The sequence below is a fragment of the Pholis gunnellus genome (genome assembly GCF_910591455.1).
Source record: "Pholis gunnellus genome assembly, chromosome: 5".
Taxonomy (NCBI): domain Eukaryota; kingdom Metazoa; phylum Chordata; class Actinopteri; order Perciformes; family Pholidae; genus Pholis; species Pholis gunnellus.
Window position 1 is genome coordinate 5,272,734 of NC_136531.1, and position 21,502 is coordinate 5,294,235.

At 41.3% G+C, this 21,502-nt stretch overlaps 3 protein-coding genes across 3 annotated transcripts; 1 reads left to right on the plus strand and 2 right to left on the minus strand.

The window, feature by feature from the left end:
• Positions 1-94: 94 nt before the first annotated feature.
• Positions 95-9,669, minus strand: LOC306696330 (uncharacterized protein; the record flags this gene model as incomplete). Its single annotated transcript, XM_079159915.1, has 10 exons — positions 9,544-9,669; positions 5,666-5,763; positions 4,551-4,569; positions 4,346-4,382; positions 3,022-3,144; positions 2,527-2,726; positions 2,328-2,431; positions 1,171-1,283; positions 478-996; positions 95-112 (listed from the first exon to the last, which is right to left on the minus strand). Exons 2-10 carry the CDS (start codon positions 5,715-5,717, stop codon positions 95-97), a joined length of 1,185 nt encoding a protein of 394 aa, XP_079016041.1. The 5' UTR covers positions 5,718-5,763; positions 9,544-9,669.
• Positions 9,670-12,187: 2,518 nt separating this feature from the next.
• Positions 12,188-13,593, minus strand: LOC306696331 (piggyBac transposable element-derived protein 4-like; the record flags this gene model as incomplete). The annotated part of the gene is made up of 2 exons (XM_079159916.1): positions 12,188-12,632; positions 12,767-13,593. The coding sequence occupies 2 exons, from the start codon at positions 13,591-13,593 to the stop codon at positions 12,188-12,190; spliced, it is 1,272 nt and encodes a 423-aa protein (XP_079016042.1).
• Positions 13,594-15,760: 2,167 nt separating this feature from the next.
• Positions 15,761-21,378, plus strand: ears2 (glutamyl-tRNA synthetase 2, mitochondrial; the record flags this gene model as incomplete). Its single annotated transcript, XM_079158812.1, has 10 exons — positions 15,761-16,076; positions 16,569-16,724; positions 16,882-17,071; positions 17,179-17,329; positions 17,473-17,794; positions 17,941-18,049; positions 18,997-19,150; positions 19,752-19,882; positions 19,973-20,108; positions 21,277-21,378. The coding sequence occupies exons 1-10, from the start codon at positions 15,944-15,946 to the stop codon at positions 21,376-21,378; spliced, it is 1,584 nt and encodes a 527-aa protein (XP_079014938.1). The 5' UTR covers positions 15,761-15,943.
• Between the last annotated feature and the right edge of the window lie 124 nt (positions 21,379-21,502).

Below are 21,502 nucleotides of genomic sequence, written 5' to 3' on the forward strand. Positions count from 1 at the left end.
TGTTGAGCACGTAGAGTGCATTCATCAAACATATCCATCTTTTCGTCTAACCCTCAGCGAGATATCCAATAGGTGTATTTCCCGAAATGTCAAACTATTCCTTTACGGAGAACTGTGAGAGTGAATTAAAACAGTAATGTTTCCAGCCATAAAACCAAAACAACAGAGCTGAGAAGAACTTGCAGACTTGGTGATAATTCTGTGTGGGCTCATCACCACGAACGGCCACTTATTCAACATTAGTCATTTAGTCCATTGCTCTATAAGAATATTGGTTCAGCCAGCTTTACATAATCAAAAAAACCACTATATCTTGTGTGTCTGTTTGTCCCAACAGCATTGATTTACCCTTGAAGTTTGAAAAATAAATACCAAAGATTTGAACAAAACAATTAATAATTTTAGATTCAGACACTTGATGGGTGATTTAGCATTAAAGCCTGGCAGCATCGGTACATCCACGCCACATTGCAGTACCTCTCTGAAGCTGTTGTGTGGGGACGGTGGTGGGCTTGGGTAATATGTGGGATGTGGAGGATAGGTAGAAGGGTATCCAGGGGTCGTCCAGTTGTAGCCCCCTCCAGGGGTCATTCTGTTGTGGCCCTCTCCAGGGGTCGTCAAGTTGTAGCCCCCTCCAGGGGTCGTCCATTTGTAGCTCTCTCCAGGGCTCGTCCAATTGTGGCCCCCTCCAGGGTTCGTCCAGTTGTGGGTCCCTCCAGGGGTCGTCCAGTTGTAGCTCCCTCCGGGGCTCGTCCAATTGTGGCCCCCTCCAGGGTTCGTCCAGTTGTGGGTCCCTCCAGGGGTCGTCCAGTTGTAGCTCCCTCCGGGGCTCGTCCAGTTGTGGCCCTCTCCGGGGGTCGTCCATTGGTGGGGAGGGCCCTCTGCTAACAAGCTGTGGAAGACCAGGCTTAGAGTGCCATTGTCCAAACCTGCGACCTCAGGCCTCAGCAGCAGCTCAGCCTTCTGCGCTGGAGATAGCAGGTGAAGAACCTCCAACTTTGGGGAGGAGAAAAAAAAAAAACAAGGAAGAAGAGAGGAGGGGGATCAGATGAAGAAGTAGAAGTGTGACAAACTTTGTCCTCCATTGTGTCACTGTGAGGTTGACTGGTAACCTCATAGTACACAGGGTTGAAATCCGATAAATGTTGAGGGAATCTCAAGGGAACTCACTCCACTGAAGACCATGTTGAGTGTTGAGAAGTCCTTCAGTCGGGCCATGGCTCTGAAGGCACCAAAATTCTTCATCAACCACTCTGTGCTGCTCTGCTGTGGGCTCACACAACCTACACAGATATTACACACACTGAGTCAACACTTGTGCACATATACAGAAGATATAAACAATCTCGTATGTTAACAAATCTCAAAATATAAATGTGTCAGTTCAGGTTTTAGTACATTGCATCTAGGCTGCTGTGAACTTCAGTAACTAATTAATCTATCAGGGAGGTTTTTGTCACATTATATTTATGGAAACTATTGTTTGTTTTTTTCTTTCTTCATACCAGTCTCCTATAATTTTTTGCCAATTTTTGTAGGTGTGAATAAGTTGACATATAAACGTCTCACTGTGCAAAAACAATCACATTTTGATGTCCCGTGCACACACTCCTGATTCTGCACAATTTGATTGCATTGTGTCTATAGTTGCCACTACAGCAACAATCAAAAATGGTTCCAAATGTAATGGCTGTGAGTTTGGTTAATGGGGAATTATACATAATTCATGTAATTCATATAATTCCCTTAATCAATCTTAAAATCACTGGGCAGGATAAAGCAGTTCCTCAAAAATCATGACCGCTATGAGACAAAATGATTCCCGTGTATGATGATCCAGAACCAGACACAGATTTTAAAAACCTGGGGAACACACTGATTGACTGAAGACTACTGTGTCTTTATCAGAGCAAAAAAACAACAACACATTTCTAATGAAAATACAATGACGTCAACACATTGGGTTTGTTCTGAGAAGCACCTGATGTAGCTGCACATTTCCGGAAGATTAACAGAAAACCTTCTTTTCATATAATAAAAAAGTATGTCAACATTTTCTATTATTGAAATTAATGCAGATTCACCTACTTCCAAGGTGCACAGAGAAGGAAAATGGTCTGATGAGGTTCATATTTAAACAACACTTGACCACCAGCCTTTAATCTAAATGCATCAGACTCAAATAAAGTTGTTTTTTATACGAGTGTGTTTCTGGAACTATTACAGAAATAACTAATTTAGCAACATGTGCAGCTTTTTATGGAGGTATGTGCTGTCTAAGTCATTTCTAGTTTATCATAAAGTCGAAGAATGCACATTAACTTTACCAACTACTCTGTGTCCAGAGAGAAATGGGTACATAAAGAATGTGTAGATCCACTTCTGTCTGACTGGATTCATCTCAGAATAATGGTGGCTGAGCTCCCTCACCCTGCAGGAAGAGAGAGAGAGAGAGAGAGAAGGTGAGGTGAGTTGTTGTAACAAAGGTAACAGAAGCATGCATGTGAACCAGAGACTCAGACGTACACAGTCTGGTAGGTGGAGCAGCTGAAGTTCTTGGTGCTGAGGCAGGACAGGAAGTGCTTGGTGACAGATTTCAGCAGCGGTTTTATCTTGACCTCCATCCACATCTGGACCAGGGCTTCGTTCTGGAGGGGGTCTGCTCCGGGGTTTAATGCCAGCTCTCCCTGCAGGCCGAGGAGTGGCACTCCCGTCATGCTGGACCTCTGTGATGGAGGAGAGTAGAAAAAAACACTAATTGAAGAGGTGAGATGACGAAGTCGTAGAAATATAGAAATGCATTTATGTTGTGTGGGGGGGAAAGTACACAAACACTTGACATTAAATATTCAGTAAAATAATAGTTTCCACAGAAGTCACCACACCGTTAATCTGCCCCGTCTGCAAAGAATGAATGTTGAATAGAGAAAACACAACTGGCATAACAACACCAACCGGTACGGGGGAATTTCTGACAGCATTCCTTCCGTTGCGTGTCAGCTGAAAAACATTAAGCCATACCATGAAGGTATAAACGTCCATCGTCGCTTCAAGCATTCCTTTCAGCCTCCGCATGTGGTCTCTCCCTGTGTCATTCGATGGCAATCCCACACACTGCAGGAAGTGAGAGGTCGGATCTGGCCCCTTGGAATGACGGGCAAAGGGAAAACTTGAGCAATACAGAAACAATTTGATACACGGTACAATAATCCAACCAAAGCCACAGTGGAGGCAACGAGGAAGCTTCTTTCCAAAGAAATCGGAGCTCACAAATACTGAGCTGACATAAAGGGTTCATAACATTTAACGTGACCCGTAATGTGCTATTTGTGACTGATAGGCTAATTACACACTCGGCTATGTTTAGCCAGTCACTGTGATTTGGCAAAACAATTACCAAAGTATTTAAAATATTTCCTGCTTGCCGTGTACAGACGGTGGACAGAAACACAGCAGACATTTTGACATGTAATAGCAGGACAATCACAGGTGTAATTAATAATATTAATTTGGCCGCGATCCATTTAGCTTCCCTTTTTCAAGGCACTCTGATGTTACATTCAGGCTCATTCTCAGTGGTATTGATCCCACCTGTGGGTTTTTTCTGCTACGTCAGGTAAAAGTATACGCAGTAAAATAAAAAGCTGCCTATATAATATTCCAGTAGTCTCTTTTTTCATCTGTACTGTACGTTCCTATGGATGTTGGCTTGAAGACACACACTCTTAATTCACTGCATCTAGCATACAGATATTTCTGTTATGCAGTTAGATAATGCATCAGATGCTTTGACAAACTCTGTTAAGGAATATTTTATCAAGCTTCGTCAGAAAATTGTGAAACAACATGGAAACTCGTTTGATCTTGTTGGTATGTCATCTGGGCAGTTGACACAAGTTGAGACAGTGACAGAGAAGTCACACGCATTCCTGGTCATCTGTTGGCACTTAACAGTTGCTGCCTACCATTTCCCTACAGAAACTATAAATTATAACTTCAAATATTCTACTCTAAAATAATAACAAGTGCTGAAGTCACTCTGCTAGCTAAAGAGGACTATATTTAGTATCTCACACCATATCCTGAATCTTTTTCGCCACTTCAGAACTTGTCTTATCTTTTGTTGTTTAGAAAACGATCTGAGAAATCGTCATCAAAGGGCAGATAAAATCAGAACATGACGTTTGTCCCTGAACCTTTGGGAAGAATGTGATTATGATGATAAATCCAAATGTATCAATATAATAAAAGAACAGAATGGAGATTTCTCTTTAGCCTTTTGTTTGTTTTCGGGTGCACAATTAGGCAATAGTGCATTGTATAAGTATGTGACATCATCACTCACCTGATCACATGTTCCTCTTGCAAGACAGGTTTCATTTCTGTAGATTCCCAGAAGTGAACAAACACGGCCAAAGTTTAATGACAAGAGGTGACAGGCCATAACAATTAAAACAGGTTGAGGTCTTAACAAGTGGAAATTGTATCCTCCACTGGTTTTGTAATGATAATGTTGTGTGTGATTTTCCTTTACAACTTTCTGATCTCACCTTTGTGCATTTGGTGTCCCTGTTGGGAGGAGACAAAGTTCATTGTTAGAGCTCCCACAAGAATATAAAGGACTTAAGCTATATTTAGACATATTTAGGACATTTCTATCATGAGACATGTTTTTATGAGAGGATAATTGTTTATGCTTTAAACATAATAGCTTTCTGTATTCCACTGTCATCCAAAATCTAACCTAATTTAAATAGAGATTTGAGCTATAACCGTAGTGATATAGATAATAAATGCAAGGCGTTGGAGAAAAGGATATTTTTTTCCATTCTTATGATGGATTACTCTTTATCCAATGTCCAAATTATTTTTTTAATTCTGACAAACTGAAATCAAAAGAGCGTGTCGTCAGCTATTCGATTATATTTGATCTACACTGGATATATCCCAATGCTTGTTGTCTGTATTTAATCACATATATGGGAAATAAAGAAAATAAACATCCATAACAAAATGGGCCAAGAAAGTCCAGGTATGTGCAGTGACTTTACAGTCTTTAAAAGCTAATATTATACCAAATACCAAAACCAACAGTGAATTAATCCTTCTGAGGATCCTATTGTCTTGTATAGCCAAAGTCTGATGCCATAGACTGCCATTGTACATTCAAACATTAATTATACGAAGTTCAAGCCTTGCATGTCAATGAAGTTTACCTTTAATAAATATGTTAAACCCTTCTATTTGATGGTGTGGTCCTTGCTAGTGAATGTGCAGTTTTTCTATTGTCCACAAGTCCAGTGAAAAGAGCAAAACCAACAACACATTAAAGGAATACTTCACCCCCTGACGGACCATTTCAATATCAAATACTCACCTCATGTTACCTTTATCATTTCTTACTAAACATTGAACGTTCATCACAATAAAAGAACATGTCACCCAGTCAAACAGTGGGGCTACTATACATGATTTAAAGATTTTGCTCAACTGAACGGAGGAATAAGCTACATCAGGCTTTGGATGCACTTGTTAGCAGCATAAATTCATTGTTGGTTTATATCATCAACCTTGTCCTTTGAGAGTGGATTTGGTCTTTGGCCATTTCTTGACAATAGATCTTGACACTGATACAGAAAAGAAAAGGCAGAAAATCTGCTCTTACCTAAGCAGCTCCCCAGCACGTACACCAGTAGAAATAGGTAGCGTGATATCATGATGTGACAAGTCTCATGGGATGACAGGGCTTTATGTTGAAATTCACTGGGGAGGTAATCAGAGAAAGCGGTTGACACAGTGAGCCACTACACCAATAAGCACGTAAACACTAATGGATGGATCAGAAGTCTGAATTACAAATGTTTATTACAAATTACAAATCTTCTTTTAAGGTTATAGCAAATTTGAAGAACATTATATCATCGTGGTTGACGATAGTAAGTACAGAATGGAATATTGTTCAGTAGTTTTTATCAGAGTCGGGCCACTTTTTGCTCTTATGAAATCTAGGCTTGTCAACGTGAATCACATCACATCTTTAGTCAGCCCGTTGCTGTCCAGTCGCTGTCAGTGGAAATGGTGCTTGGAGCCTGTGTGTTTGGTAGCAGATATGAATCAGGGAGTGGCTGTGAGAAATGTTAACAGTAAGTGACATTACCTTTAACTTAGTGGAACAAAGATGACACAAAAGATGCATTGGTGGAAAGAATGCTGAAACTCTACACCATTCATCTCCAAACAATGAACAAAAAGACGAGGATATCACCCTTCTCGAAAGAAATATATTAAGTAAAATGTCACCAGAACAGTAGTCACAGTATTCATTACTAATGCCTTCAACTATGCAGTATAAAATCATCTCAAAGCAGTGTGTGTACTTTTAAAACTAAATATAACTCAAGAAAAGGGAGTTTCCCCATGATGGGTTTGATATTTGTCCTGTCTCTCATGTTGTTGCTAATCTACTCACATCTCTCAGCAGCCGTCATGGTAAAATGGCAAATAAATAAAGCACACGCAGACCTGTTTTTGCCACTTAGGATGACATTGCATTGATTTTCATTCATTTCCAGGAGGTTTACCCTGAAACCAACCAAGAACCAAGTCTCAACAGTAACATTTAAAGCTGCTTCAATAGACTTTATTTTGGCTGCTTGGCGGGCAGCAGACCAAACTATGAACACAACATGGCCATGTTATGGTGTAAACATGTTTACAAACATTTACCCATTTAGACACCCTGCAGATATGGGGCAACATTGGTGTACCAGGGTTGGTACTGCGTGTGACTCCACTTCACTCCACTATAAATCAGGTGGCCAGGTCATGAGAGATAAACAGGTTGCCTAGCTTAGCACTCCGCACAAATGTAGCATATTTATATTATATATCCTCCGTATGAACATGTTAGCATTTTGAAATGCCTCAAAGAAGTCTAACGAGTAAATGGGAAACATTCTACCGTGCTAAAATCTGTCCTATAACATGAAAGTATGTGCCCTAGCAAGTTACAATGGACATGATTACATAAGCATTCATTTGGAGTCATATTTCTGTCCTCCAAATGTAATGTAAGTCCAATATTCCAAGCTTGCTTGGTACTTTGCTATCCTCACCAACTAGTCTTTAACTTTGTCTGTTTGCTGTTTGGTGCTGGGCAGGTAATGTACAGCAGATTTATCAGAGCTTTACCAAAAACAGCTGCCTGCTGCGGCTGGAAACTAGGTTGATGAGAGCGGAGTTTGAAGGCCGTGAAACCAAAACAGTTATTCAAAATAAAAGACTCCATAGAGCTGTGGGGAGCCAGGTGATGATTCTTTACGACACATTACACACGGTCATTTGGTCTATTCTTAATGTAAAAAATAGGAATTAGTGCAGCGTTTTGTCCCCAAAGGAGAGGTGAGTCCCCACAATGTGACTGTGTGACCACAGTCTCCACAACGTATTAATATAAGTACACAAACACACACACACACACACACACACACACACACGCACACACAGTTATGTTTTCATGAATTTTGGAGACATAACATTTGCTTTGCATTAATGTCCTGGAAACTTACTCTTTCCTTCACCGCTTAAACCAAGTCTTCAATTAAAATGTATGAATTATGTTATGGGGATGTGCATTTTGTAATTTTAACGTAGTCAGATTAATGTCCCCACCAGACGGGTACAACACGCCCATGAGTTCGCTTTTAACACTTTCACCCACTGATTCTTTCCTTCAAAGCCATCTGTTGCAACACACACCCATAAATAGTTGGTTCAACTACAAATGTTTGTTCAGGATCATTCATCTACATCACACACTTGTAGCTCTGGCAGGTGAAAGACAAATAATATTCTGTATATTCTTTGTTACTAATTCACTATTTTCAAATCTGGAGTTTAGCAGAAGTGGTGTGAACATATTTGTTTAACAAGGCTGGTTAACACACATACACACACACACACAACGTCTCCCATTTCCCTTTTAGTTTTTTTGTATTATGTAAGAAGAAGAAAAAGACAATGGAATGGGTTCTGAAAGGATTTTGACAAAACAAAACGATGTTACACAATCCCCCAACATAGGTTAACAGTTACAATGTTATCTTACACATTATAAACTATAGATTACAAATGTTTTATTTGGAAGGTTATAACAAATGTACCTGTGATGGACTAAGATTTATTTTATTTTTCTGTACAAACACTCGTGAAGCTAGTTATGTATGTTTTTGTGTTATGTCATCTCTTTTGTTTATATTGTATTTGCTTTTATTGTTTCTGGTTTTGCCATGTAAAGTGCCTTTGAGTACATTTTAAAGCACTATACAAATTCAATATACTATTATTATTATTAAATGTTCAAATTGCAGAATGTTGCTCACTTTCACTTTGGTTCAATACAAAAATGTCAAGAATATAACAAAAAGGTGTCAGACTTATTTCCATCGTGTTCCTCGATGTAAAGATAGGAACAATGCAAGAAGTCAAGTGACATCATTTGATCATACTTAAAACAAAGAACGTTTACTCAAGTAATGCACTTAAGTAATAATAATTAAATATAATAATGATAATACAATAAAGGAGAACGTCTGAGGTGCTGAGGGAGAGCGTTCCAGTGGGAGGGAGCAGAAGGTCCGGTCCCCCTAGAGCAGTACAGTTTGAGGTACTTTGCTTGAGTATTTCCATATGATACTACTTCATACTTATTAAACTTTTTACCCCACTACATCATGATTAATTTGACAATTATAGTTACTTTGCAAAAGATTTTACATGCAAAATATACTTATACTACAATATACTACATCTTATAAAATATGGTGCGATAGAGTAACTAGCATATCGAAGCTAAAATTGACACAACATTGAGGAACTACAACACTTCAATAAATGTACACATTCATAAAAATCATCAGTAATACCCTGAAAGGAAGCATTCTACTTAAAGACTACTTTTACTTTTGATACTTAAAATGTAAAATGTGCGATTAATACTGTACTAAGTGCAGGACTTTTACTGGTAAAGGAGCATTTTTACATTGTGGTGTTGCTACTTTCACTTTAATTTCCTCATGAAGAACTTAATTCATAAAAAGCCATAAATAACATAACACAATTTTAAATAATAAAACGTAATTTTGTCAGCAATTATTATTCTTTAAAGGTCATTTAGAAAGTCACCTTTTTATATTAGACTCGTGCAGGTTTGAGCACCCTAACCCCATTTTAATGAGGCAGAATTTATTATTCCCACTGCTCAAATCCCCAAACAGCATGTTGTTGCCAGAAGCACACACTCACACAACAAAAAGGACCAGATCATGGTACCTTAAGTGATTACTTCACAGATTTTATTTACCTTATCCGCATTCATCTATCGCTGTATGACCTGCCACTATACACCACAAACTTAGCAAAGCTCAATTGCTTAGCAAAGCTCAAATAGGAGCAACATCCAACCTTGACAACAACACTTAAACTATATATTATGATTATATCATATAATATAAAATGACATGAAATCAAAGCCAGATTTCTTACCAAATCTCGGTTTTAGCCGGAGTCCTTCAGGAGCTGTAAAGTGCCGGTGTATAACTCGTTCTCTCGCTCTTGACACCGGAGACACAGGTGCACCAGTAAACTGCTGTAGGGTGTGTTGTTAGTGACAGTGACACAGGTAATGCCGGCTGACTCCTTGGTGCTGCACAAGTGGGCCGGACAAGGTTGGCTTTTTTCTGCCTCACTGCAATTGGTTCGTTCATGTGTATGTGTGTTTGTATGCGCATGTGTTCATGTGTGTTCATTGACGGCCGGCTTTTCTGTACATGAATGGCTGAGTGAAAGAGAGCTTGAAAAGAGAAAGAATGGAGACACAAAGTGTGGAGACACAAAGTATGAAGTTGCATCTTATTGTTGTTCAGCAGGTTGAACCTCCCTAGTATTTGTTTGAGGATATATAAGCTGTGTCTTCAATAAATCTAGTTAGAGTCACAAACGATTGAGTCTGTTTATCTTTGAGAGCAACACAGACCGTGCAGAGAGATGGTCAACATACAGGAGTTTTCCTTTAATTTCCTTTATATCTCTCACAATTATTTCAAGGTCTGCCATTGTTGCTTTGATGCCTGAATGAAGAAGGAACAAGAACACCAGAGACCATCTTGTGATGGGATCACACCAACCGCGACACCAAATTGGGCCAGTGGGCGTAAAGTCATTGTGTCATTCCTTCCCCACCCTACATCCTGCGTCGTTGCTCAGACCACACCCATCTTCAACCTCAGCCTTCATTGTGAGCTCACATAGTGTGTGAGGTTTCGGTTGTGACTATCGCGTTGACAAAATCGACAATCATCGAAAATATAACCGCCCGGCAAAGCTCTCAGAACCGTCTCTGTGGTAGCTCCAGATACAGTGGGTGAATACAGGAGCACGTTGTGCCACGATGATGTACAAACAATACCAGCCATGTCCATGCGTGCACACACACACACCAGACACAAAGATCGAGTTAAACTGGTTTGTTAATCACGTGAAACATGAAACTGATTAAAGGTCATTGTAAAAGTAACCTGTTTACTCAGAAATTGAAGAATAAAGTTAAAACTACTACAGATACTAACTCACAGGTCACGCTACTTCTGTATTTCCGTCAGAGGCCATTTGATTAATTATACTATAAAAGAATATTGAAACACATTAGTGTGTCCCAGATTGAAGATGCACAAATACATTAACACTTTACTTTAAGCAGTCATTTAGGGATCTCGTTGAATTACTAAAATCTTTCTTTCTAGAAATAATATCTTCCAACATTGTAAGTTTATTTAACTTTTCTAAAACATGATTACAATCATGGATTGGTGGGGAATGTGCGTACATTTCAATCATTTCAATCTACAATAGAAAAGCAGGTCTTGGGGTTGAACATGTGACTCTGTGAGTTGGTACGAGGGTGTTTTTGCAGTGATTTCCTCAGTGGCACATTGCATCATAGTTCTCTGTACGAGTTCATGTATTAGACTACTTAAACTGGTGTCTCCCACCACCTGTTGTCAGTTTAATTCATTTAGTTTTTTACTTTCCGTGAGTAAGTCTGTGGCATGTAAATTTCTCTCCAGTTTTGCTCTTCTGCCCGTCTTCTCTTCTTTTTCTGCTACATTTCCTCTTCGTCCTACTCCACACTGCTCGTGTTCTTAAATCATCTGGCTAAAATTAGTTGTATACTCTGCAGTAACATTAAGGGACTGTTATTATTTCTATCTTTTCCAAGGACATAATGGTTGCAGGTGCAGAATGAGTCTTTGTGATTGTACTGCGACGACCCCTTCCGTAGTTTAAGTTCTAAACTGCAGAGGGACGCAAGGGATGAAGGGGAACCCGGAAGTTATCGTCGCACGGGTTTCCTTGGGCCATCGGGCTCGTTCCACTGGATTTGGGAGTATTGTAGAAAGTGAGCTCTATGGCAAACACAAGTTTATTCATTTATGTTTGTTCAGCAAGATAATCTTCACAAATGAACACCACTTTAATGATTTTTGAAACGTAAATGTCAGGCTATAAACAAACTACTACACTACGGTCACACGACTGCGAGTCTACACGAGGCTAAAGGCGGTTTTGTAGTCTCATTTAGCCACTTCTTACTTTATCCTAGGACTTGTTAAAGCTTCAAAATTCACTAAAAGGGATATTAACTGAGCTTGTGTTAACCACGGACCTTATTTCAGGCATCTAACCAAAAAACTCATCGACTCTCAGACGAGTGCAAAAAGTGCTGAGTCATTTATAGGTTTCAGGACTCATTCTCGCAGCGCTCTATCACCAAGAAAATGAATATTTTAAAACATTTTTCTAAGTGTATGTACAGGCGTTTTCCTAATGAAAAGTCATCCCGTATCCACATTTATTATCAGGATTATCAGCCTATTTCCCCTTCTTGTGACGAAAGGTTGTGGACATAAAAGAGTCAAAACAAATACTACATTGGGAAATCAGTGTATAAAAAGGTTTTTACATACAGAACAGTACGCGCACACACACACACGCACACACACACACACACACACGCACGCACGCACGCACGCACACGCACACACACACACACACACACACACACACACACACACACACACACACACACACACACACACACACACACACACACACACACACACACGCACGTTTACAGGCCTTTGGCAACATGCCACTCATTATAGCAGTCACGACCGGGAAGAAAGCACAAAGGCACATCACAGGAGGAGCACTTCACCGGCGTCTTCCCATGGCAATGCCTGCACTTCAGCCGACCAGTGGTGCTGTGCCCCTTGATGTGCACGGGCCTGTGATGTGCTCCGCTTGGTGGAGGAGGAGGAGAAGGAGGAGGTGCGCGTCTGGCTGTGGAGGGAGACCCCACCGCCGCCGCCGCCAGCTCCTCTGCGAGCTTCTCTCTGAACGCCTTCTGATGCAGAGGCGTCTGTCCTTTACTCTTTGCGATGTCTTTGTGGAGGAGGAAGGCGTTCACGATTGCAATGTCCATGAACTGATAGAAGAACATCTTATACCACTTCTGGGTCTGGTGGGGGACTTTGTACGGCCCTGTCTGGGAGTTAGAGACTCCACCCACGCACCTGGATGGACAGCGGGGAAAAAACAACATTAAGAAAAATGTACCAAACCAAGAAAACATCAAGCACACAGAAAATAGCTGAATATATACAAGCTGTCTTCTTCATTATTAATAAAATAAAAAAATAGTACATACAGTCTGTACTCCTTCACCGCTGGTGGAACGGAGACGTCCTTCAACAGCCAGTGCCCATCGTCACCTTTGACCCTCCTCTGCACTGTGTCATCCGCATGGGCCGTGTGGATTGTTGAACACATGAAGACGTCCCTCGCGTCTCTCCACTGGATGAAGAGGAGCGAGTCCCTCCTGATCCAGCGTAAACTGCCGCGGGGAGATTTGGCGTCCAGACTGTTTTTCGTTTTCGGAAAACCAACTATGTTCGTGTGGATGGTTCCGCACGCCCAGATCCCCCTCTGAAAGAGGTCGCGGAAAAGGGTGGGACTTGTGTAAAAATGGCCGACAAAGAGCTTGTAGCCGGTGCCCAGCAACCTCGTGTCGATCAGCTCCATCACCGAATCATAGCAGAGACCCCGGCCGCTGTTTCCCTGGAACTTTCCCTGGTAGACGAAAAAGTCCCACGTAAACCGGCTCCTGCAGTCTGCCAGGACAAAGAGTTTAAATCCCCAGCGGATGGGCTTATTTTTCATATATTGCTTGGGCCCAATGTGGGCTTTGGAGGCAACTATCTGCTCCTCAATGGCAATTTCCTGGTTTGGGTGATAGTTCCTAATGCAGGCGTCCCTCATCTCCAGGTAGAGTGGCTTTATTTTACAGAGAGGATCGAAGGCTGCCGTGCCCCTCTTTTGCTCATTTGCAGCATCCGCCGCCGGGCTACTGAGGCGAAGGGCCCGGCAGATCCTGAGGAACCTCGTGCAGGTCATGACCTGTCTCGGGAACGGCAAGCCGTACAGTTCCCCCCCTCGCCAGTAATCAGTTAACGCAGAGCATTTCACTAATCCCATGTAGACGACTAAGGACATGAATGAAAACATGTCCTGCAATGTCAGATCAATCCACGGGTCGGAGGCTGCTGAGTGAGTCGAGCCGTGGTCATTGGTGTTTTGGACGATTGTCTGCAAAGTGGAGTTAGGGAAAAAAAGTTGGAAAAGCCGCAGGGCTGTGTAGGTAGCTCTGCGTCGGAGCTGGGGTCCTGGTGTACGGGTGGGTCTGAATGTGGGCTGTGGTGGTGTTATGTCCGGATCGTCGGCGTCATTCCATCTCCCTCCCTCCAACAGGTCGCCACTGGGGAAGCACACGAGAAACAAGGATTAATGAACAGGCATACTGGGCACAGGGGCCCAAAGTGTCGGGGGCCTCCTGGCCTTCACCTATAAAATGTCACTCGAAGAGAAACCAACCAGAGGGACACTAAAAATTTGTCCCAAAAAAACATACAACAATCACAAATAGATGCCAAACCACAACAATAAGGGTTGTTTTGCATTTCATTGATTAAAGAAAAAAAAATCAACCAAAAGACCAAAATAACTACAAAAACACAAACAACACAGAGATACGCAACGACTACAAACAACAACAAAAAGCTGCTTAACAACTTCAAAGTCTTGGTGTATTGATCCAAAGCAGTCTCATAATCCGCCCATGCACACAAGAATAATTCATAATTCAGACAAAAGCTTATATATGTCAAAATGTACAGATATATGTTACATAATATAAAAGAATACTAACTTGTCTCCTTCCTGCAGAAACGGCGCATCTGCCTCGGAGTCAATAGACGACACGTAGCTCTCTTCGTCCGATATTTCGTCCAAGGACTCGTCATTTTCAAGCTCAATACATTTTATTAGCTTTTCTTGAAACGTAGGCATTGTTTCCTTAGTACGTTTCGCCATCATTCACTCTGCAAAGTCTAAAAACACCCCCACTGCACTGATACAGCATGTACCGCGCTTTGCGGCTAGTCCCGCCCTACTGTGCTGTGATTGGCTATTGGCTATTTCATTGGCTCTATGAAGTGTCAGTCAACAATACTCACGGTTGCTATTGGTTCAGTCTTTTTACAAAATAAGAGAGGCTGGCTTTGTGAGGGACTTTGCAAAGTTAGTGGAATGATCGACGTGAGACAACATCCGGTTTTCAAAATATGATGTCAACAAAGCGTATATACACATTTTATATATGGAAATAATATTAAATTAATTATAATCACATTAAGTATAACACATGATACTTGCATCTCGAGAGTTAAAGGGAAAATACAATTAAATTGTGCGTGAAGTGTCTTTATTCTTTGATTTGAGGGTTGCTGGAAAAATAATTAAATTAATAATATATGACTGATATGTATATATATATATATATATATATAATATGTATATACATAGGACATTTGTGACCACAACCATACAAAAATCAGACTTGATTGCACTTTATTTTAGACACTATCCACAAACAGTATGGTAAACTTCATTATCAATATAATATAAGGTCCAGACATCTCGCCAAAAAAAACAACACTTTTTTAAAATGTTATTTATGATCAGACATATGGAAGATCGCAGGTAGGATAGGCACTAGTTATTCTTCTGGTTCAGGTATGAAGTAAGTTATTCCAGAAGTAAACAACATCTTGAACAGAAACGTCAAGCACACACACACACACACACACACATATACATATATAAATGTTACTCAAGTAAAAGTACTAAAAGTACGAGTACCTATTATAGAATATTACAGTATATTAGTTTGTTTTTATCACTAATGAATACATATTAGAGCTTTTTTGTTATGTTGTAGCTCGTTAACGTGGAGCCAGTTTTAAATGTGTGTACTAGGTAATTAGTATTATCATGTGAAAAGTAACTATAATCGTCAAACAAATTTAGTGGAGTTAAAGTATTTCCCTCTGAAATATAGTGGAACATTTTGATACTTGATTAAAGTACAAGTAGGCTATATATATATATATATATATATATATTATGAGTGTTGTTAGAGGGAGCCTGAAATCCAATATTTCCATTGCCAACAACTGCTTCACTGTACTTGTGGATTTGATAATAAAGAAGGAGTAATGATGTATTCCTCCGCTGGGTGGCAGTAGGCTCCTTCAGGACGCTCAACTCGTCTTCCGGTCTTGTTTCGACGAAGAAGAAAAAAAGACTCAAATCGTGTTTGACCCAAACAAACGCCTCCTAACCTACGAACCACAGACTGTACACATGTGAGGGACAACTTTTTGGTATTATAAGGTCTCGTGTTTTTGTCTTGCTGTCGTTGAAATGCAGTTTCAGTAATTGTCGTCAACATTTACACACAACAGCTTAGCGAATGTAAAACTGTAATATGATGCAGTTGAGATGTGTTTGGTGCCTGTCAGCGGTCAGAAACTGGCCGGTTAAACTCCAGCTGAACGCTACAAGACGCTGCTCAACGGTTCAGGGTGAAGTGAGGGTCAGGTTTGCACCCAGTCCGACAGGTAAGGTCCTCAACCTGAATACTGTCAAACTGTCTCGTAAGGTCATCCAGAGGGATAGCTAGCAACTGGGTCAATTTGATCTTTTTACTACACCACACATTCCCCATCAAAGAGCAACAGATCAGAGAGAGGGCTGGAACTTAATGACTGCTCACCGTCAACATATTTTAGATTTTGGACCACACAATTCTCTGGAGTTAATGGGAATGTTTGGGTAACACGAGTCAGAAACAATCCTACACGGCCATCACTGGAATCTAATTGTACAAATGAATACTACTCATGATATTAGTATCAACTGTGCAGAAATACAGAGTTTATACAGAATGAATAGACATGCAGAAAAAAAGCTGCACATGATTCAAGCTTCTCGCTGCAGCCCTAGTTAACTTTTTCTCTTTATTAATATTGTTCTGCATCTGAAAAACAGTCTCTTTGGATATTTTTGTTATTATTCTGATGTTTCTAACTGCACATTACTCTGTGCTGCAGGTTTCTTACACCTCGGAGGCCTCCGAACTGCTCTCTACAATTACATCTTTGCCAAGAAGTATGGCGGCTCGTTCATCCTGCGCCTGGAGGACACGGATCAGAGCAGGCTGGTACCTGGTGCTGCAGAGTCCATCGAGGACATGCTGGAGTGGGCCGGTAGGTTCTGAAGTCATGTGATCCATCACGGTTATTGGGTTCATGGATCAACCTGATCAGTACACTTAGTACTGAATAATATCTTAATTAAATGGTTAATTATGTCCCCGTTTACGGTAATTCTTGGGATTTCACCTAAGCCCCCTCTCACCTCCAGGTGTACCTCCAGACGAGAGTCCTCGTCGAGGCGGGTCAGTCGGTCCATACCTGCAGTCTCAGAGACTGGACCTCTACAGTCAGACTGCCCAGCAGCTTGTCGAGAGCGATCACGCCTACTGCTGTTTCTGCAGCTCCCAGAGACTCGACTTGCTAAAAAAAGAGGCCTTAAGGACGGGACAGACGCCGAGGTGGCTGCAGCGCAAACGCACACACGATTTACAGTTTCACCTCATCATCTTCTCCCAGGCTTGAAGATAACTGTGTCGCACTCTCTCTTTCTCTCTCTCTCCTCCAGGTATGATAACAGGTGTCGTCACCTCCGGGCCGGGCAGGTCCAGGAGAAACTGGCTCAGAAAGTGCCACATGTGATCAGGTTTCGTCTGGATGCGGGTGTTGAGCCTTTTCAGGATCTGATCTTTGGACGGAATCATCACGAGGTGGCCCAGGTCCGATTTGTAGTGTTTCAGTGGGGTTCATACTAAATGATGTCTGATAGAGTCACTCATCTATTTAGGTTGCGAAGACCATCAATTCTCCCTTTCTCTCTGCTGTTTTTATGCATTATTACTTTTGTTGTTTTTGTTTTTAGGTGGAGGGTGACCCTGTAGTGATGAAAGCAGATGGTTTTCCCACCTATCACCTTGCTAACATAGTAGATGATCATTACATGAGGATCAGCCACGTGCTACGGGGGTCTGAGTGGCTCATCTCCACCTCCAAACACCTCCTCATGTACCGGGCTCTTGGATGGCAGCCGCCCACCTTCGGACATCTGCCGCTCCTGATGAACAAAGATGGCACTAAACTGTCCAAGAGGCAGGGGGATATTTTCATTCAGAGCTTCCAGAGAGACGGAGTCCTGCCCGAAGCCCTGCTGGACATCACCACCAACTGTGGGTCTGGATTCAACAGTGAGTGACGGAGGAGAGGGAATGAACAGAAGCGTTTGTTGTGATGCTTTTAATTGCATATTTAGCATTTACAATTACATCTAGAAACAATGATCTGCCTTAATATACAGACTACATGCTTCTAAATTACATATGTGGCTTTACAGACAATCGAATTGGACGGAGGATAGATGAACTGATCTCTGAGTTTAACCCTTCAAAGATCACAACACATTCTGCTCTGTTAGACCTGGAAAAACTACCAGAGTTCAACAGGTAAGTCAGAGCTCCTTGTCTGTCTTTGTACTGTATTGTCGTGTTTATCATAGTAACAGGAGGACAGCAGTGTTGCTCTGTCGAAATAGAGATGCCTGTTGCTCCATATTCAATTTATCACCATGAAGTGAACACTATGATTCTCAGAGAAGGAGTGGTAATGACTGATGATCCTGTGGACCTCTCATCTAGGTCCATCATCAAAGTTCAGCACCGCCCAAGACGACTGTTACTGGTTTATAGAAATATATAAACCGGAGCTCTCCCCCCCACCCCCTCTTTAATGCTGACACAGCACTGTGGAGATTGTTCTAGCTATGTGAGGTTAGTCAAAGGTAACAAAATCTGCCTACCAGCAAGTTCAGACCTCACTATTTTACACGTTACATTCTGTCTGTAAATCAAAGTGTAAAAACAACCCGTTGTGGATTTACAAGGCGTTGCGTGTTATCATGTTATTATCGGCTTATGTGAACTAAGTGACTTCCTGGAGTCTTGCTATCGCTGTGAGGTTATCAGGCAACCAACTGAGACAAGTTCAGGAAGTTGCTGCACCAGGCACGAAATGCTCCTCCACATCGCCCCCCAAAAAACCACAAACTGTCGTTTTGTAAAGTTTGGTTTATAAGAGACCCAGGCTAGCTGTTTCCTCCTGTTTTCAGTCTTTACACTAAGCCAAGCTAAGCTAATCGGCTGCAGGCTGTGGCTTTATATTTACCAGACAGTTATGAGTCATCTTCCTCTGCAAATAAGCGCATTTCCTAAAATGTTTCACTTTTTCTTTCAATGTCCGCTGTGTAGCCGATAAGCCCTTTGGGTATCAACATGGTCTGACCTTTTTGAGCTGTTACGTAATGTGCAGCCTCATAGCGATGCTAGCATGGTTATTCTTTTCTCCCCTATAAAGCTAATTGTTCATTTATCAGTGAACTCTCTGATTGGTGCAGAATTCACCTGCAGCACCGTATTGAAGATGAGGAGCAGTGTCTTCTGTTGATAAGAGATCTGAAGGGACAGATCCAGCAGGCCTGTACGGCACAGATCCAGGATGAGGAAGTACTACATGAGGACTATATCAGGCGGGTGCTGCATCTTCGTAAGGTAACTACAACAGCATACTCATGAAGATGTATTCAAACCGTGTTACCATATGTTCCTATCACATTTTTATTGTTAGATGCTTAAAGTTATCTATAAGCATTGAACCCAATAACAGCATCTTCCAGCATTCTGTCATCAGTGTACAATAACTGCAAATGCATTTACTGTATGTTTATCATCAATGATGCTCGAGACTTCGGTGTTTGTCCTCTTGGTGGTGCTGTGTGTTTATTTTCAGTTCAGAGCAACAAAGGAAATATGGGAGGATTTTTAAGGCTTTTAAATTACTTAAAAAGTTCAGTTATGTGGAATCCATAAACTAATTCATATCGGTGGGTAATCTGTGAGTTCTTGCCCCTGGTATTGACAAAATGTATTTTGCAAACAGTCTCAACTGTCTTGTGTTTCCTTCAAAGACTTGAAGGGATTTAGATACTGTTTGTTATGATAATCTGCGACAAATAGGTTTTAGTTTTCCTCAGACTTTTCCTCGTTGTCTCTAACTTTCAGGCAAGCCGACGTGGCTTCTACTCTTATTTCTCAATACTGCTGCCGTGTCTCTCACAGTAATAATGAAACTGGTCTCTTCCCCTCTCTACAGGGTCACATATCCTCTCTTAAGGAGCTTGTGAGTCCTGCTTACTCTTACCTGTGGGTTCGTCCTTCCGTCTCCAGCCAGCAGGTGGCAGCGCTCACCACAGAGGCCCAGCACATTGCTTCATTAGTGCTCAAGTATGTAGTATTAGTTAAATCTCTCCAACTGCATGTTTCACTTTACCTTACAGGATTATAAACATTTCTGTGTGTGTGTGTGCATTGCAGATTAATAGCTGAGCGAGGTGAGGAGCTGGCAGTGGATCGCCTCAGTAAAGATCTGAAGACTCTGGCTAAGCAGACTAAAGCCACCAAATACAGAGACGTGATGAAGCTGTTACGTCTGGCTCTCAGTGGTCTGCAGGTACCTGAACGCAACATTTTTAAGACTGATGGTAACACAAACACTACAGCTTAGTGGTGGTGACTTGAAGTCCTGTCCAAAATCATTTGTGAGGATTATCTTACTGAACAAAACATCATAAACGTTTGATTGCTGCAGAGCTTATTTTCTACAATAATCCAAAATGCAATGGAAAAATCCCATTGAGGTAACCAGTACGCCCCAACAAAAATGTGTCAACCCTTCAGCCTTGTGCCTTGTGGGTAATTGTCTGGTTAAGTTGCATTGTGGGTAATGTCGGCTCCAGGTTGTGACAATTAAGAACAATGTGTGGAGTGAAAAACGCAATATTTCTGGTTCTACTGCATGGAGTTAGTTTCAAACTGTACAATGTTACAGCATTGCAATATTTAATCGAGTACTCTTGATAAAAGTGCGTGCATTGCTCCCACGTTTTTTTTTCCGGCGTGCGTCTCAGAACTGATCAGACTCGACGAGCCTTTAAGGCGGTGCTGATTCTGTGCCTGTCTTGTTCGGTGCTCTACCCTCACTGTATTTCTTTCCAGTCCCAATATTAATCACAGGAGTTTGCCGTTATGTCCAGTCCTCACAATATCTCCATAAAATGATCTAAATGAAAGCTTGTGATCATACTTTTCCAGCTTCATGCTGTCGGCTGCTCTCTCGGTTAACAAATCAAAGATTAACAGTTTTTCTGAGCCTTTTATTGCCATCGATATTGTTTTGTTTGCCTCAATAACAGCACCTGCAGTGTAATATTTTAAGATCATTTTGACTCTCAGAGGAACTGATAACATCCTTTTTAAATCATTTTTTTACAGCTCACTTGCTATTTTCATTTCTGCAACTGTATTTGTCAAACTCCACCTCTGCAATGCATCCAACCACTTTTAGCTGTATTCATCAAAAATGACAAATTTTTTTGCTGGACTGTTTAAATTGCACAAGTCCCTTTTTTTTATTGTATTTCTGTCCATATCATGACTAAGCTAAACTCTAAAATAGCATGTTTTAAAAATGATAGTAAAGCCTCAGAAATCCTGCTGTGACTCACTCACCACAGTAATGTGGAAAGAGGAAGTAGATTGTGATTGCTTCTCACGACCTGTGCGGTTTGATTGCGTTACTTCACTGACCTCTGATCATCTGGTCTCCTCTGAACCTGCAGCAGGGGCCCAGTGTAGCCGAGATGATGGTGTCTTTGGGGCCCGCAGAGATCAGCCATCGATTCCAGAAACTTGTGCTGCTTTCAGAGACGAGTCAAACCTAACGGATACCTGATGAAGACGAGCTGCTGTTGAAGACAGTACGCTGAGAGTTACGTGAAACCACCTGCTGATTCAGCCAAAGCTAACTGGAACACATTTAAAACCTGCTGCACTCCACTGATATAA